Source organism: Nuphar pumila, chromosome 15, assembly GCF_984573655.1.
Source record: "Nuphar pumila chromosome 15, dmNupPumi1.hap1.1, whole genome shotgun sequence".
NCBI lineage: Eukaryota > Viridiplantae > Streptophyta > Magnoliopsida > Nymphaeales > Nymphaeaceae > Nuphar > Nuphar pumila.
Genome location: NC_143263.1, coordinates 66,574,610 through 66,590,941, shown reverse-complemented (window position 1 = coordinate 66,590,941; position 16,332 = coordinate 66,574,610). Strand labels below are relative to the sequence as shown.

The window sequence follows — 16,332 nt, the reverse complement described above, 5'->3', positions numbered from 1 at the left end:
TAATTGTTTAATATGCATATTATTTTATAGTTTGCATTTTTCACGCGAGATGTGTCATTCATAATATATTATCTTGATTATTAGATGTTCAATGTTTTATACATCTCATAATTGTTTGATATGTGATATCACAGTTTTATCTTATGCAATTAATTATTGTTTCTTGTGTTGTTTCTGATTTTTTCTTTTATTAAAAAGTATGATTTTTTACGATATGTGTCGTATTTTAGGCCAGGCTGATACGGGTTATGATACACTTTTTACAAGCTTGGTTTCCAGTCTATATAGATACAATTGCATGTGTGATGAAATAAATGTTTGCTTCTAAACACTACAGTTTTTCAATTGATTTGAAAAAAGGGCATGCTTTTCTTTTAGGATATAGAAGTTAATCTTGAATATGTATTGTACAATTTAAGGGATCAAATAAAGGATTGATTGGACACAGTATGAGCCAATACAATCATTGTGGAGGCGGATGCCACTTTTTTGTAGTCAGCCTCCATACATACGCATAACCAGAGTTACCGGAAGCTTCTTAGGTAGGTGGGAAGCTCGCTTCGGAAGCGTGATACTCCTTGCTTCCGAAACTTCATGGGAAGCTTGATTCCCCCATGCTTCTTCTATGCTTCTCATACACATGGTCTATGCATACTATATACTTTTCTCACGTTTCTTTTTATCTTTTTCATGTATTTTCTCTCACGCTTTCACTCACTTTCCATGTATTTTCTTTAAATTGGAAACCATCATTGTTAGATTTTAACAAAAATTTAACTCTTTTACAGAAAAATCATGAAATATAAGAATGATCAATTTTATTTGTTTCTTGTTTGATTCCATTTTGCTTCATTTTTTATTCATATTTCATTTTTAAATTGAAACTTCGCTTCCCGCTTTGTATAAATTTTAAAATGCCTCACTTCTCGCTTCCGCTTCCCGTATCGTTTCCCGCTTCCGCTTCCTAGTTTGGCAACCTTGCGCATAACACTAAATTGAACCTCTTGTGCATTGGTAGTATGAAAATCACCAGAAGGAACATGAAAAAATCCTGTACTAGAATGATGATGATGATAATTAGTATCCATTGTCAAGAAGATGAGATCGACGATCGAATCTTCAAATCATACACACAAAAGACTTCTCATAAGAACCACGAATGGTTCACAAACAAATATCCACAAGAACCACTAGGGTTCATCCAATATACCCGAAAAAGGGTATGCAAAGCAAAAAAGGAAAATAGCTTTTTATTCAAATTGGAAAAACTCCCTCAAACTCCATGCTTTATAAGGGGGAACAAACCCCATATTTATAATACACATGAGAGGCTTTAGAGGGAGTCATTGGGCTCCCAACGGCTCCAAATAGAGCCGTTGGGAGTCCAACGACTCTTAGTATATTGCTTTTTGACTTTGGTCAAAAAGCAATAATGGCTAAAAAGGTCCAAAAAGCAAAAGTAAATTCTATCCTAATTAGATTCTAACCAAACCTAACTAGAATACATAACTAGACTAAAAAGACAAAAAGATTACATAGATTACATATTTTAACATCCACAGCCCCTTCGTATAAGGTAGAAACAAATGGTGGAAGAAAAAGAATAAGGAAAAAGACCAACCAATAGATATACTCAAGTAAATGACAATACAACCAAAGGAATTTCACCAGAGCAGAGGTTAACATCATATAGGCTAAAAAATAGTAAGATTATTCACTGCTTGATCCAGAAAACTAAATGGCGAGATTCATGCAAGTAGTGAATGATAACACATATCAACAAACATATGAACACCCCCAGCAGCAGAAAGAAAACAAAGCAATACAAGGAATTAAAAGGGTGATGAATTTAAACAAACATCAATGATCGGATGTGCGACAACATCAAAAATCTCAAAGGTAGATTGGGGAGAAGAGATCAATTAAACAAGAGTTTTGAAGAAAGACACATTCCTCTAACTTTAACTGAAATCCTGAAAAAATAAATCTTTATCAAAAGATAAGCACAAAAGAACAATCAAGCAAGAAAAGAACCCTTTTTATGTAGTCAAAAGGAGCCTATTTTGCCAACTAAAGCCAATCTATATGGTTGACACATTAATTAATCAGCATGCCAAAAATAAAATATTAAAGCCTTGAAAGAAATCAGTCAATTTGTGGTATCCTGATTCTCTAAGGAAAATTTTCACGATGAAAAGTTTAATTCTTTTGAGAAATATTGGCATATCTAGGATTTAAAAGCAGCAGACTAGTCAATGAGTCCATAGCCGGCCCAACATTGCAAGATGATGTGTCTTCAGCCTGTAGAAAGCAGTCTGCTTACTGTGGAGCCAACAAAGGGAAACACAAATATGGAGGTAGTCTCCATGGGAAACTTCTCTCTCCCTCCTTTTCTGTGAAAACCTCATGCAAAATCTTTTTGTGCAGAATCATCTGCCACAAAATCTTCATCTGAGAAGGATGGTTTCTCAATGAAAATTGCCCTAAATACCTGTGCTATATTGGGGCAAGAAAGAGTAAGACGATTAAAGGATACAAACTAGTTACCCAAATGGCATACCAACAATTAATTTTTCTGTTTCAAATTCAAATATCCCACATCTATAAGTTTTTATGAATTCTTAATTATGCTATGCTTGAGAAGCCAAATTCCTCTAAGAAATACTATTCAAGGTCCATAAGACCATACGTATGAGACCATCATATCTATAAAGAAAGAGATTAACTTGAGAAAGGGATAGAAATGCATGAATAGATGAAGATTTAAGGCCTGAAAAGCCTGATGGAACCAAATTAAAGAGAACCTGTATGAGGCTGGTGCCAGACTGACCGATAGCAGCTGTGTGCATGGATATGGGTGCTTGTACATGGTATATGGGAGCAGCTATGTCACATGGTATATGGGTACGGCTATGAAATGAAATGTTTTGAGTTCGGATTGGATCAAAATTGAAACAAAAAATATGGGAAAGTGGTGAACCCCTTTCTCATCCTTCTTTGTCTCTCTTCGTAAAAGGAAAAGAGTAGGGTATTTTCGAGAATGACCTTGCCTTCCCCCCCATCCCTCATAAATGAAAAGGAAGGAGCGGAGCAGGGGGTTCTCGAAAATACCCCGTCTATTTCTTTTTTAAAAGGAAAAAGAGGGGTATTTTTTAGAACCTCTGCCCCCTCATAAATAAAAAAGGAAGGGTGGGGGCAAGGGGTTCTTGAAAATGCCCTCTGTCTCACACTTTCTCCTTCTCTTTTAAAGGAAAGGAGAGGGGTAATTTTGAGAATTCTGCCTCCTCATAAATGAAAAAGGTAGGTAGGCGCAGAGGGCGGGTTCTCTCTCTCTCTCTCTCTCTCTCTCTCTCTCTCTCTCTCTCTCTCTCTCTCAGAAAGAACACATGAGGAATAAAAAAAAGAAACGTGAGTTTTGGGCTGGGTTTTAACCTGATCCAACTCGGACCTAGAGCTAGCACATACCTGTGCCACACCCAGTACCTGTATGTCCGGAAGTGTCAACATGGGTACAAGGAACCTAGAGGAGTGTCCCTGTGACATATGGGTGCACCTTGTATAACATGGTGCATCTGTGTGTGTAGAAAATCTATTGTGGTATTGAACCACAATCCCATGCAGTTATACACATGCTTACACGAATCAAGCTACCAAATGTTCGATCTAACCACACAGATGCATTTAGCATAGGTCATTTACTACTTAGTAGGTTTAGTCATCTCCAATATGCCATAAGATTCAATTTTCATTATAGTAAAAATCAACGGCTAATAATTCTTGAAGATGAGGATGATGTAAAATGGCCAAACATCATGTTGGGTTCAAATTCAACAAATAAAAATAATAAATAAAACATGTTAAACATCATTCAAAGGTTAGATTTTTCTTTTGGTAATTAAATCTACATAAACCAAAAGTGTATCACCATAAGTTACGGTGGTTTACTACCAAAGTAGACACACCCCAATAAATAAATAAATAAATAAATAAATACCACAATCACCTGTATTGTTAAAGGTAATTTCTCGGAGAGATTTTCAAAAGTTGATAAATCTCAGGAAAAACTCGGGAATATATTGAGAGTTTAATAAATTGAAAAAATATAAATAACAACAAAAAAACTAAGAAAATAATAAGTTTGGGATTATTTTTCTTCCAAAAATATAAATAAACATGTTTTAAAGCGTTTAAAATATAAAATAAACAAAAAAAGAAAATGCAAACTTAAAATAAAAAAAAGGAGTTTTTCCCAAAAATATGGCGATATTTTGTATTCTGGAGATATTTTGAAAATATCGTGAGATATTACCTTTAATATCAGCGACCTTAAAATATTGGTATTTCTTACGATATTTTCAAAATATCGCCGATATCGGTGACAGTGATACATACATACAGATATATATAGATATGATTTTTGTTGAAGTACAAAGAAGAAAATAGAAAGGCATAAAATATGCACAGAAGTATACAGTGTATCTTGCATAAAATATAATATGCATATCACTATGCACCCATGTCACATGGATACTCCATTTTGACTGCCGTTCTGTATCCCCTTGTATACTAGTTACATTGAAAGCTTCATAAAAATGACTGTATCCCCGTATCTTCAGCTGTATCCATGTGACATAGCATGCACTGTGCAGCAACAACTAGAAGCAGCAAGCACCTGCACCCAGAAGTACCAGCATTGATGCAGGTAAAATGGATCTTTTGAAGACTAATGTTACATAGATGATCTTAGCATCTACCTGAGGAATCCCAACTGAATTTCTGATCAACAAAACAGTGAATCTAGATTGTGTCAACATGAACTCTCTTTTCTCCTATGGTATATGTCAACTTCATATATTCTATATCCCTCAAACGGTCATGGTCATGTGAGGCTCATCCTAGAAGCAAGACGAGGAAACAAAAGTGAAAATAAAGAATGATCTTTTTGAAGATTGGTTCAGGGCATTGCTTCAAATATTAAATTCAGTGCAAAAATACAAAATGGCAAGTGCTTTTGTCTTATTTGCTGCTGTTTACTCCTAAGCTTGGTCCCCTCATATACTCTTCTTAATGCAAACTACAAAAGAATAGCCCCCATCCTTTTAGCTGTGCTATACAACATAGATCCTTGCTGACTGCCAAATTATGAACCATACCATTAGAAGTAAATTCAATAATAATTGTTGCTACAGCGCTTGAAATATTGACTTGCAGCTCTTCAGATCATAGTTTCTCCAATAAGAACCTCCACTTTTTCTTTATCTTTGAGTTAAAATCCAAACTCAATAATCACCCTGTCGAATTGTTTTGTCATGAAACGACTATATCAATGGGCTTAGTCTGTCTAACGCTAGATATCCTTTAAATACTCCAATTCCTTATCAATGTAACAAAATGAACCAAATTGACTCTGCTTTAGAAAATCCAAACCATCCTGGGCTTGAGTTGAATCAACAAAGAAATGGTCTTGAGTCTACCAAGACCAGGCAAAGACTGAGTTTACCATAGAGTTAAAAGTATTCAGTTTAATAGGGCAGAAAATTTAAATCCAAGATCAACCAAGATTGTGTCCTTTATTTTTGAAATGCAAACCAGGATTATAATGAGCAAGGAGCAAGGAAACGGGTGATTTCTTTTATTTCTAAACTTAGAATCAATGCCAAGAAATACTCGGGCCAAAGTTAGAGTCAATGTGGATCACATAACACCCATTAAGCTATACAAGTTGGTTAAATGAATGAATATTACTGACAGAACTGAATCCCACCTCAGACACGTTCCAAGCTAACTGTCAGGCTGAGCCTTGAAAGCAATGATGTATTACTGGGAGAATGCAGAAGTAAAAGACTCGGCCAATACTTGGATGATTTCGTGAATCTTAATTTATTTGGAACAACTTGTGTTAACAGAAGGGAGATGTTTTTGCCAAGTTGCCAACTAAGTTTTTGAAAATTTGTTGATTAACACATTCAGTAACAGGCTCGAACTTTGGGTTGTCTCATTACAGCTCTAAGACCCAAGTTGAATTCTAGTTTTCAAATATTGATTCTAATCTTATACAACACTCTTACTGATGCACACCACACCTCTGTTCCTTCCGTACTGCTATTGTTCAGGTGTTCTCTGTCTGAAACTGTCAAAAGCACTATTTTACACCAATACATGCTTCTGATCACTAGTTATAACGAAAATAAAGTGCCCAACCTTTTCTCTGATAATCTTTAGAAGCATATCTAATCTTTATATGTTGATGCCGCCAAAACTAATTGTCCTTGTTGCAGTTAGCAATTAGGACAAGCTGGTCAATCACAAAACCATCTCACTCAAATACATAAACTAAAATAACGTACATATTGGCAATTCCAAACTTGTGAAAGAGATACTAATCTGATTTAGTAATGCTAAATTTGCTACCTTGCATCAGAATTTTCCGCGGATTTATCAACTGCAACAGAACTATGGTCTCGCGGATGCGGCTCTTCCTCAGATTCTGATGCACAATATTCTCCATCCCATATACGACATTTAGGTCTTTGTTCCATCTCCTCCTCCTCCTACAATTTTCAGAAATTCCATCAAAGAGATCAACTTGTTATACAAAATGGATGCAACAGCATCATGCCATCCATGCCATGTAATCCTACCAAGGCCTACCTCCTCTGGAGGATCTGTCTCAGGAGGGGTAGGCTGAAATGGCACACTGGGAGCATGTTCAATCCTTGAAAGATGTTCCAGCAACACATTCCTGACAAAGTAAGCACACCAATAACTACATATATGAGTGGTTTAAAAGAGAGAACAAATTTATTTTACCAAGAATCCAGCATTCAAAGAGAATCACAAAGGGAAGCAAATATTAAAAATGTATAGATTTTCAAATTTCAAACTTCTCGTGTGTGTATGCACGTGTATGTGCCATTTCCTGACAAAATAAATCTCAGCAAAACTGGAAAAAATAAAGCTTTGGAAAGAGAAACAAGATTATTTTAAAGAAAAAAGATCAAACTTGTTCTTCTGATGGACCATAAAAAATGCACACAATAAATATGTAAAAAGTTAATAGTAATTTTCATATGATCACCAATTTTTCAGTCCTAATTAATATATAAAACAAAGTTCTTGGCCTTTTTGAAATACCCCCCAATTTTTATATGTCAAAATAACCGATGTACCCAGCTAAAAGCAACTAATGCTCATATTAGTTCCACCTTTTCAACTCATCTTTATGTTGTCTTCATCTCAAACAATAAATTGATTGGCAAATGAAAACCTGGTCGCTCTCATAATCTTTAATGCTCCACAACAATATATATATATATATATACAACAACAACAACTACGCCTTCATCCCAAAACAATTGGGGTCGGCGATATGAACCAAAAAAGAAAATCATTCTAGGTCCTCCACATGAATCCTTCTCCTCCAATCATTTCTATCCAATGCCATGTCCTCGATGAGGTTCAAAGCATTCATATCCTTTCCTATCATCTCCATCCAAGTCTTCTTAGGCCTACCTCGACCTCTTTTGACTAATATATTTTTCCATTTGTCCATCCTTCTAACTGGAGCATCATTAGGCCTTCGCCGAATATGTCCAAACCACCGTAAACGATTTTCTCTCATCTTATTTTCAATGGATGCAACGCCTACCTTCTTACGTATCTCCTCGTTTCAAATCTTATCTTTTATTGTATTTCCACACATCCATCGAAGCATACACATCTCAGCTACACTCATTTTTTGAATATGATGTCTCTTGGCAGCCCAGCATTCCGTACCATATAATAAAGCGGGCCTAATTGTCGTCCTATAAAACTTTCCCTTCAACCGCAATGGCATTCTACGATCGCACAACACTCCAGTTGCACTTTTTCATTTCATCCACCCAACCTTTATCCTATGGTTTACATCTCCATCAATTTCTCCATCATTTCGAATGATATATATATATATGTGTGTGTGTGGATTCAGAAGTGCTCTTTTTTAGTTGTTATTATCTTATCATCAACAGAATCTCACTGGTCTAGTTCACTTATGAACATTTTCATGCATCTTTACCCTTTCCTACAATATGTTGAGGAAAAATGAAGCATACTTAGATTCAATCATGACCATCGAGGAGCGGTATGAATCTGAGGTCTCATGTATGGTTATGAAATGAAGATGGGAACAATGATGTAACATCGACTATGATTATTTAAGAGTTCAAGTATGATTGATATAGTTGAATGTAGACACCAAAATTTTATGATGCCTGATTACTAACATCTTTTGAAACAAATGTTTTCAGGAGTCAAGCAGGAATCAAGTGCTTCTCAAATTCGGATGACAAGGGGGATTTTACCGTCCATCCAGAGGATGACTCATTGTACCACCATCCACTATGGGACGACATCATGCACCGCCATTTGATATTGAGGACGGCAAAACTAACCGTTGTCCGATAGTGGGGACGACAAAACAGGACTGTCGTCCGCTATGGGACAACACAACTGCTTTGTCGTCCACTGCACCATTTGGCTTATCCCTATCTCACCCCTAAATGCCAGATCCTCTTTTGTGCGTTTATCAGAAACGTGATTGTTCCTAATAGGCCCAATCCCCAAAAAGGGATAAGCTTGAAGCCATTTGGACCAGACCCGGATGCGAGAACCCGGTGATCCATATCCTATCTAAAACTCAATAAATACAGGTTGGCTCCTAGGACCCAGGCATCTGGAATTTCCCTGTCCGAGCCCTAACCCTAGAGAGAATGAGCCTAGCTTACTCACACCCTCTTCTCTCGAGTTGCCTTACCTGTGGCGAGGTACTACCGGAGTTACAACCATTTCCATCCTAGCGTACGAAGCATTGTCAGGATCAAGGAAGAACCCAAAAACAAAAACGGACCCTTTGAGTCCGAAAAAGGTACTTTTCAGATACTTAGTCTGTTTATTTTGATTTTATTTAATATTTTGATTGATGCTTATACACGTTTCATTTTATTAAAATACCTAAATCCAATTGGTAGACTCGTCGTCCTACAGATAGTGTTGTTCGCTCTGTCTACAACAACGATAGGATTGATCGTCTACCAAACCTTTGTTGTCTGGCAGACAGTGTCGTCTGCTCTGTCTGCAACATTGGCAAGGCTTCTGCCGTGTGGTAGACATGCAGTCCGACAAACAATGTTGTTTGCTCTTTCTGTAAAATCGACAAGATCCACCATCTGGTAGATTTTGTCGTCTGATAGACTGGTCGTCCGGAAGACTCTGCCGACTGTACTAGTGCGATGTAGATCTCAGTGTTATTTTGTTCTGCTTCTTTTTGCTAGATCTTCTATTTAGTTTAGTTTAGTTTATTTTCTTTAATTGTTTTATCTCGTGTATAGGTTGTCTTGCATTAGATGCATGCATAAATATTAGGCATAGGGCTTCTCACATTTTAGATACTCTTGCTGGAGAAAATTCATGCCACTTAGAAAATAAGAAAATATCACCTCCAACAAGTTAGGATCTTGATTGAGACATGTACAGATGAGTCTACCAAAAGACGAATATTAGAGACTTCACATTTCAAAGCTTGGCCCGAAGAAAGACACCCTCACCAGTCTCGTAAATGTTCCCATGCGGATTACGATATGGATAACTCTAGCAAGCAGCCTCAATCACATGTCCTGGTTTTACTGCCTAGTCAAGTTGCTTGAGGTGTCAGATTACCGAGGACTGCTTTATCCTAAAGGACATCATCCAAGACCACATAGACAGTGGAAAGTTGTTGGTGAATGAAGAACAATGACCACACCCCATAAGAAGCGGTTCAAGCTTGTGAAATGAGAGAAGACTGGTTTTCGGGGAAAGGTGTGGGACAAGGGTATGTTAAGTTGTACATGTATAACCATAATGATGTAATAGGTAAATACCCTGTAGGGGTATTTTTTCCATTTTACACGTGCAACATTCTTGTTCATTAGGAACAATTTTTCTCTTATTTTTTATCTTTTTATTTGAAGTCTTTTTTTAAAGAGCATGGGCTCTATGGTCAAAAGACAAACTCTATGGTCAAAAAACAACTCTATGGTCTTTGAAACATAGAGCAAGACCATAGAGCCCCATGCTCTTTACAAAAAAGACTTCAAATAAAAAGATAAAAAATAAACAAGAAAAAAGTTGTTCCTAATAAACACTACTGTTACACATGTAAAATAATGAAAATACCCCTAGAGGGTACTATTACATCATTATATATATATATATATATATATATATATATATATATATATATATATATATATATATACACACAACTTAACACTCTCCCTCAAACTTACGGTGAGATATACCGAAAGTTTGAAAATACAACAAAGACTCAATGGAAAGAATCCAAGTCTTCAACGAAAATCTCCATCTTTATAATATATTAGAGAGTTTTGCAAAAAAAAGACTTCAAATGTCTTTTATTGGTGATCATCCTGAATCGCCTTCATCGGCTATCTTCATCTTCATGATGCATCGGAAATATTCCTTTCTCAATCCATCACATCATTAAGAACGTGTAGAGAAAACAAAACAAAGGTCCCAACAACAAAAGAAAGGTATTCTAACCAAGTAGTTATGAAGTTTCTGTGAAAATCTAAGTGCACGAAGGCACGGATACACATGCACAAAAGCATGAAACAAAATGAACTTCAATTCATAAGTTCCCAAGAGGGGCTTTACAATATTACATATGCACTCACAAAAAAGAATATGTTTACAAGGGCCACTAAGGCCTATTTATAATGCAAAAAGAAGCCACAGGTGCAGCTCAATATGACTGTTGGAGCTGCACCCAACGGTCACATTTGTGACTGTTGGGGCAGCTCCAACAGCTATATGGAGTTGTCCCTTTCACAACGGTCAAAAAGAAAAAAAGTGTAAAAAGCAAAAGTAAATAAAAAAAGAAAAAGTAAAAATGTTAGCCCATTAGGGTGGCTGACACCTATTGAGTAAAAGGACTGAAATACCCCTGATGGGTATTTCAGTTTACAGTGAAAAGAGACATAATATTTTAACACTCCCCCTCAAGCTTAGGGTGTCTCGACCGAAAGTTTGCCAAGAAGGAAGTTAAATCTTGGAGAACATAGCGCCTTGGTGAAGAAGTCTGCCAGTTGATATTATGATGTAACATAAGGAAGGTCAATGGTTTTTCTTAAATATTCTTCACGAACATAGTGGCAGTCCATCTCGATATGCTTCATGCGCTCATGAAATGTGTGATTTTTGGCAATGTAGATTGCACTTTTATTATCACAACATAATTTTGTGGGCCCTTGAACTTTAATGTTCATATCTTCCAACAAGTTGTGAATTCAAACAATCTCCATGGTAGTAGATGCCATGGCTCTATACTCAGCTTCGGTGGATGAAAGCGATATTTTTTGTTGCTTCTTGCATCTCCAAGAGATTAATGATTCACCTAAAAAAATATATAAACCAGTGGTGGAGTGACGATTATTTGTGTCACCTCCCCAATCAGAGTCAGTATAAGCAATTAAACTTAATTCAGACGTAGAAGATAGAAATACTCTCTTGTTTACTGTACCCTTTATGTATCTGATGATGCGAAGGATGGCGCTCATATGGACTGTAGTAGGTGCATGTTGAAATTGACTAGCAACATGTATTGCATGAGAAATATCAGGCCTGGTAATGCTGAGATACGTTAGGGATCCAACCAGTTGCCGGTAAGGTGTGGGATCTTTTAAGAGAATCCCATCATCAATCTTCATCTTTGAACCTACTATTTCAGGAGTTTCGCAAACCTTGTCATCTGTGATCTTTGATCTATCAAGAATCTCACAAGCAAGTTTAGTTTGAGACAAAAAATAGCCTCTCTGAGAATAGGCAACCTCAATTCCCAAAAAATATGTCAAAAATCCTAAGTCTGACATTTCAAATTTTGAAGTCAAAATAGATTTAATGTTCTTGATTCCTTTGATGTCATCATCTATTATTAACATATCATCAACATATAACAATAATATAACAATCCCTACATCAGATTTCTTAACAAACAATGCAGTGTCAGTATAGCATGAAGTGAAACCATTTTCAGTCATTACATTGTTAAACCTATCGTGCCAAGCCTTGGGTGCTTGTTTCAGTCCATAAAGAGCTTTACGAAGACGAAGAACTTTATTTTTAGGGATTTCCATACCAGGTGGAGCATCTATGTAAACTTCTTCATTAAGATCTCCATTTAAAAAGGTATTTTTGACATCCATTTGGTAAATATTCCATTTTCGAATTGAAGCAATGGTGATAAGACATCTGACAGTAACCATACGAGCTACTGGAGCAAATGTCTCTTCATAGTCAATCCCATATTCTTGACTGTACCCTTTAGCTACAAGACGAGCCTTATACATTTCAAGAGAACCATCACTCTTAGTCTTGACCTTGAACACCCATCGGCATCCTATAGTTTTCTTGCCATTAGGAAGAGATTGAAATTCTCAAGTGTTAGCTTTCTTAAGAGCTTTGAGTTCACTCTCCATGGCTTCTTGGCTTCTCTCCATTCAGTACATTGTTTGGCTTCTCCAAATTTTTTTGGTTCAAAATAAGAGTGAATGGCACTCAAACAAGCTCGATATTTAGGAGAGAGAATCAAAAGATACGAATCTAGAGGGAGTCCTTCTAGTTCTTTTAGTTCTGCTAGGATGAGAATCATAAGTGAAAATAGTCTCACTAGGTTCACTATATAGTTCAATAGCACTCCTAAATGTGCTTCTATCTCTATGCGAATAAGTGATGGGTTCTCTAGATACATTTTCTTCTTGAGGGGTAGAAGGGTTAGAGTTATTTTTTATCACAACCATTTCATTTTCACTATTATATGTTGATTCATCATCACTAGAGATATCATCATCCTTAGATAAAAGGTAAAAAAGAAAGGAGTAATCGGCATTTTCTAAATGAGATTCATTTTTTTCAAAACCACTATCATTTTCCAAAAAAGTTACATTCCTTGAAACATATAATTTATCATTCTTAGAGTCATAACATCGAAATCATTTTTGAGTTTCCGAATAGCCAAGGAAAGCACAAGGAATGGCTTTTGGTGAGAGTTTATCATTTTTATCGGTAAAAACAAAGCACTTACAACCAAAAACTCTCAACCTATTATAATCAGGTTCTTTTTCATATAGAATCTCAAAGGGAGAAATTTTACCTAAATTTTTGGATGGAAGTCGGTTGATAAGATAGACGGAAGCAAGAGCCACTTCGGCCCAAAAATTTTTAGGAATATTTTGGGAAATGAGAAGGGTTCTAGTGGTTTCAATGATATGCCTAGGATTTCTTTCGGCCAAACCATTTTGTTGTGGGGTCTTAGGACACGATCTTTGATGGACAATGCCACAATCCTCAAGATATTTCTTAAACTCATTAGAGAGATATTCACCTCCGGAATCGGTCCTAAATATCTTTAAATTACTATTAAATTGATTTTTAATCATCATATGATATGTTTTAAAACATGAAAAAATGTCATGCTTATGTTTGTTAAAATGTATCCAACAATATCGTGAGAAATCATCTACAAAATCACATAGTAAGCAAAACCACCTTTGGATATGACAGGTGCCGGTCCCCAAGCATCCGAGTGAATAATTTCAAAAGGTTTAGTACTAAACATAGTTATTGGTTCAAAAGGTATACTTCTCATTTTTCCAAGAATACAATCATTACAAGAGAAAGTATTTTTACAAAGATCTTTAACAAAATGTAGATAGGATAACTTGGTAATGTTGGGATGACCAAGTCTCTTATGCCAAACATTTATGTCTTTATGTTGGGCCACATTATAGGAATTTGAAGAAAGTCCACATACTACAAGTCTCCTTTCCTAGAGCCTTCCTCAATCAATCTCTCGGACCGGTGATCCTGTATTAAACATTTATTAGATGAGAATTGAATGTTACACCCAAGGTCCGTGAGTTGAGAAACGGAAAGCAAGTTTAAATTTAATTTTGGTATAAGTCTAATTTTTGGAATAAAGAAGTTTTGGGTTTTAAAATTTCCAATTCCCTTAATTTCTAGAGAAGTACCATCCGCGGTCAAAACAAAAGAAGGTGACACATTTTTAGAATACTCGGAAAGAAATGAAATGTTTGGGGTCATATAAAAGGATGCACCTGAATCTAAGAGCCAAGAAGTTTTACCTGGAGGAGAAGAGGTGGATACGGCGGCACCGGAAATAGCTCCCTTTAAAAGAGGTTGAAGTGCCTCCACAATTTGATTGAGAGATAGAGCTTCTTTTGAAGATTCCTCTTTGGATGGTTGAGATGTAGTTGTCATTGCTAGAAGTTTCTTCCATTTTGGGCAAACCGGTTTGATATGACCCGGTTCTTTGCAAAAGTGACACGAGATTTTTCTATAATCTCTTCTTCCTCCTTGATTTTGATTCTTAAAATAAGGAGGTCTATATGTTCTTAAATTGTTACCAGGTCTAGAAACGGCATTAACACCATTACATTCTTCTTGATTTGTGGACATTGCAAGCACACTAGAATTTTGCTTGCTAATGCCCATACGAGTTTCCTCCCCACTTAATTTAGTTAAGACATCTTCAAGAGAAGGAGAGGTAAAAGAGGATAGGAGAGAATATCTTATTTGCTCAAACTCAGGCCTTAGCCCATTCAAAAAATTGAAGAATCGGACTTCTTCTAATTGCTTATGACGAAGCTCTATGGCTTCTCCACTCCACTTGGGTTCAAGCATGGCAAGCTCATCCCAAATTGAAGAGAGTTCCGCAAAATACTCTCTTATAGACATATCACCTTGAACAAGAGTTAACGCTCTCTTTTGAAGATAATACTTATGGGACAAGTCCCTAGAAGTATACATCTTCTCAAGATACTCCCACGCTTGAGAAGTCTTTTTAAACTTTATAATGTTGGCATTAATCCTTGTCTCAACGGAAGAGAAAATCCAAGACAAGATCTTGAAATTCTTCATTTCCCATTGCTCATGTTTCCTACTATATTCCTCAAGATCATTAGTTCTTTCATCTCCCTCAAGGATTTTGATTTCCCCTTCTTTAACCAAAGTAATTTTAGGCTCGGGTTCCGGAATCGAGCCTTGAATGTAACCCCAAAGCCCTTTCCCTTTGATGTGAGCTTCCATATTTCCGGCTCACATGATAATTTGAGTCATTTAGCTTAAAACCAAGAGAAAAATGAGAGTCTTTCTCACCCATTAGAGAGAAAAGAAGAAAGAAAAGAATATGTACCACAATAAGATTTTAAATCTTTCTTGTTGTAGTAATCTTCTAAAATATTGAATGAAGAAGAGCCTCCACTCCAATCACCAAAAAGTTGAAGGCATGTTTTTCGAGGCACTTGATATTGAGAAGAATCACACCGATTTCTTTCTCCAAACAACCTTGCTCTGATACCATGTGAAAATCTAAGTGCACGAAGGCACGGATACACATGCACAAAAGCATGAAACAAAATGAACTTCAATTCATAAGTTCCCAAGAGGGGCTTTACAATATTGCATATGCACTCACAAAAAAGAATATGTTTACAAGGGCCACTAAGGCCTATTTATAATGCAAAAAGAAGCCACAGGTGCCGCTCAATATGACTGTTGGAGCTGCACCCAACGGTCACATTTGTGACTGTTGGGGCAGCTCCAACAGCTATATGGAGCTATCCCTTTCACAACAGTCAAAAAGAAAAAAAGTGTAAAAAGCAAAAGTAAATAAAAAAAAGAAAAAGTAAAAATGTTAGCCCATTAGGGTGGCTGACACCTATTGAGTAAAAGGACTTAAATACCCCTTATGGGTATTTCAGTTTACAGTTAAAAGAGACATAATATTTTAACAGTTTCAAAACAAATATACATTTTTTGAACAAGAATAACACTCAAGGAAATTTTTTTAAGCAAAATAGTGATAATTTTTAAAAATATTAAATAACCATTAAGAAAGATAAGAGGAGCATACCTCAACAGAGATTTTTTTTATGATATCAAATTTAGACAATTATAAATTCAAAATCAACATAGTATTCAAGAAAACATAAATATTGATCATAAGGGAACTTAATCACTACAAAATATATCAATTATCAAGACGAGATAAACAATGATGTATTAATAATATTATAAAGATTTAGAAAAAACCTTCAATTAAAACAAATAATCAATTTATACTAAAAACATGTATATAAAGTATAACAAAAAAAAAGAACCCTAAAGAAAAGTAGAGTTAACTAAATTTATGCATGCAACAATGTGAACAAGATAATCACTATGAAACACACACATATATCCAACATGCAATTAAAGCATATTTAATGAACATAA

General features: G+C 35.9%; 1 protein-coding gene across 5 annotated transcripts in view; it reads right to left on the bottom strand.

The window, feature by feature from the left end:
- The window catches only part of LOC149815499 (histone deacetylase 6-like), a 41,114-nt gene that overhangs the window by 3,199 nt on the left and 21,583 nt on the right, over positions 1 to 16,332 (bottom strand). For 2 of the 5 annotated variants that reach the window (XM_089989373.1, XM_089989374.1), the window contains exons 4-5: positions 6,652 to 6,742; positions 6,412 to 6,551 (exon numbers count right to left, since the gene is read on the bottom strand). In XM_089989373.1, the coding sequence (XP_089845499.1) occupies positions 6,412 to 6,551; positions 6,652 to 6,742 (231 nt within the window). Of the gene's footprint in view, positions 1 to 903; positions 1,052 to 6,411; positions 6,552 to 6,651; positions 6,743 to 16,332 lie in introns of those variants that run through there. The other 3 variants (XM_089989377.1, XM_089989376.1, XM_089989375.1) reach the window with 2 other exon arrangements.